The sequence below is a fragment of the Eurypyga helias genome, unplaced genomic scaffold, assembly GCF_000690775.1.
Source record: "Eurypyga helias isolate BGI_N326 unplaced genomic scaffold, ASM69077v1 scaffold5721, whole genome shotgun sequence".
NCBI classification, from domain to species: Eukaryota; Metazoa; Chordata; class Aves; order Eurypygiformes; family Eurypygidae; genus Eurypyga; species Eurypyga helias.
In genome coordinates, this window is record NW_010231377.1 from 4,500 (window position 1) to 6,792 (window position 2,293).

The 2,293-nt window shown below is 51.8% G+C and overlaps 1 protein-coding gene and 1 pseudogene across 2 annotated transcripts; one reads left to right on the forward strand and one right to left on the reverse strand.

Annotated features, from left to right (window-relative positions):
* Window positions 1–369: 369 nt before the first annotated feature.
* LOC104516632 lies at window positions 370–811 on the reverse strand (annotated as a pseudogene). Its single transcript, XR_727956.1, has one exon. The product of XR_727956.1 is annotated as a histone H2A.J-like (transcript).
* A 319-nt stretch (window positions 812–1,130) lies between these two features.
* Window positions 1,131–1,597, forward strand: LOC104516633 (histone H2B 1/2/3/4/6). The gene has a single exon (XM_010161035.1). The coding sequence runs from the start codon at window positions 1,141–1,143 to the stop codon at window positions 1,519–1,521; it is 381 nt and encodes a 126-aa protein (XP_010159337.1). The 5' UTR covers window positions 1,131–1,140; the 3' UTR covers window positions 1,522–1,597.
* The last annotated feature ends 696 nt before the right edge of the window (window positions 1,598–2,293 follow it).

The window sequence follows — 2,293 nt, forward strand, 5'->3', positions numbered from 1 at the left end:
GGATTGTCTTGTATTTATTAACATGCAGTATAGCTTTTTCCACAGCCTCCTCAGCCTTTTAGTGCCCCCAGCCCCCACCCATATTTAACATCAGCAATTGGTAAAGTCATGAAAGTTGAGCAAATTCAGTACAAAGAACAAGTGTTTTATCAATCCTGCCACAAGACAGACACAACAATCAATAAGTCACTACAAATATAATTTGTGCTGTTTCATAAAAAGGGAGCATTAAAAAGCAGAACACTTTTCTTGGAGGAATCAAAAGACATTGCCACAGAACATGGTTTTAGCTCTTTACCAAAAGCAGAATATAAGAAACCCCTACGACCAAAAAACAAGCAATACAACTCTTTTTTGACTCTGTGGGTGGCTCTGAAAAGAGCCTTTGGGGTGTTTGTGAAGTTTTGACAAGTCTGAGAGGCTTTGCTCATTAAGGTTTATTTACTTTTAGCCTTGTGGCTCTCAGTCTTCTTGGGCAGGAGCACGGCCTGGATGTTGGGCAGCACCCCGCCCTGCGCGATGGTCACCTTGCCCAGCAGCTTGTTGAGCTCCTCGTCGTTGCGGATGGCCAGCTGCAGGTGGCGGGGGATGATGCGCGTCTTCTTGTTGTCGCGGGCCGCGTTGCCCGCCAGCTCCAGGATCTCGGCCGTCAGGTACTCCAGCACGGCCGCCAGGTACACCGGGGCCCCGCGTAGTCACCTTTCCGGAGGAGACGGTGCACGCGGCCCACGGGGAACTGCAGCCCGGCCCGCGACGAGCGCGACTTGGCCTTGGCGCGGACTTTGCCCCCCTGCTTCCCGCGGCCGGACATGCTTCAGGCAACTCGAAGGCTGCAACCTGCTTGAGGAAAACAATACCGAGGAAGTCATCCTGACGCAACGGCTCTTCCCGTTTTATGCCTTCCCTGGGCGGGAGTAGCAATCGGTGATTGGCTGGAAGCCGTTATTGGTCATGGAACCAATGAAAGCACGGATCGTATTGTGACCATTCAGAGACCCAGAAACACTCTCATGCGAGAAGGTCCAATCGCAACGCACGAGTTAGAAGTCTGATATTTGCATAACAGCCCTATAAATACACGGCGCTGCGGCCATCTTGGCTGCTGGTTTTATTCTGACAGAAAAGGAAAGCGGCGTTGAAATGCCCGAACCCGCTAAGTCCGCCCCCGCGCCCAAGAAGGGCTCCAAGAAAGCCGTCACCAAGACGCAGAAGAAGGGCGACAAGAAGCGCAAGAAGAGCCGCAAGGAGAGCTACTCGATCTACGTGTACAAGGTGCTGAAGCAGGTGCACCCCGACACCGGCATCTCGTCCAAGGCCATGGGCATCATGAACTCGTTCGTCAACGACATCTTCGAGCGCATCGCCGGCGAGGCCTCTCGCCTGGCGCACTACAACAAGCGCTCCACCATCACCTCGCGGGAGATCCAGACGGCCGTGCGGCTCCTGCTGCCCGGCGAGCTGGCCAAGCACGCCGTGTCCGAGGGCACCAAGGCTGTCACCAAGTACACCAGCTCCAAGTAGAGCGTCCCGAGCGTCAGTTTGAACCCAAAGGCTCTTTTAAGAGCCACCCACGTACTCCATAAAGGAGCTGTAGCACAGTGTCTGTGTTTGGTGTCTGAAAATGTACTTAAAAAACGACAAATAAATTTTGAAACCCTTTTAATCTGTTACTACGATTAAATGATTAAAGATCTGTTTGAAATCTTTGAATGTTTTATTTAAAGCAAATGTGAATTCGTTAACTATTACTTTATAAGTGTTAACATGCAAATAGCCATACAATAATTGTAGGCAGTATTGCCAAACTTCTTATCAGTAGAGATACGAGGCGCGGCGTATCATACTACACATTATATTGTAAATAAAACCACATAGCTTCCAATAAATAAATTGGCACATTCGCCATAAAAAACAATGGGTATGAGTGGAAAACAAGACTGATCACTGCATAGCAGTCCTGGGGTAATCCAGGCTTAAAAAAATTTCCTTTTTCTCCTCAGAGGACAGGAAGCCTAGGAGAAGCGAGGACACCTCTCAGGCGGGGTAGACGATTTGGGAGGACGAGCTGTCGGTGGGCGCGTGGACCCGGGCTCGCCGACTAGCGCAGGGGCCGCGCGGGCTATTCGAAATTGTCGAATCGCAAAATAAAGGGCTGCGGCTTCTCCCATCAGCCAATCCCAACGGGCCGCAGGCTGAGCTCCCGGAGACAGCGGTGATGTGGAAAGCTCCGCGCCGCTCCGACCGGGCACAGAAGCCCCGGGCGCAAGGAGCAGGCTCGGGACAGCTGCCCAGA

Bases quoted from the DNA above. Each gene is read 5' to 3' on its own strand.
- LOC104516633 (XM_010161035.1), top strand. From the start codon at position 1,141: ATGCCCGAACCCGCTAAGTCCGCCCCCGCGCCCAAGAAGGGCTCCAAG.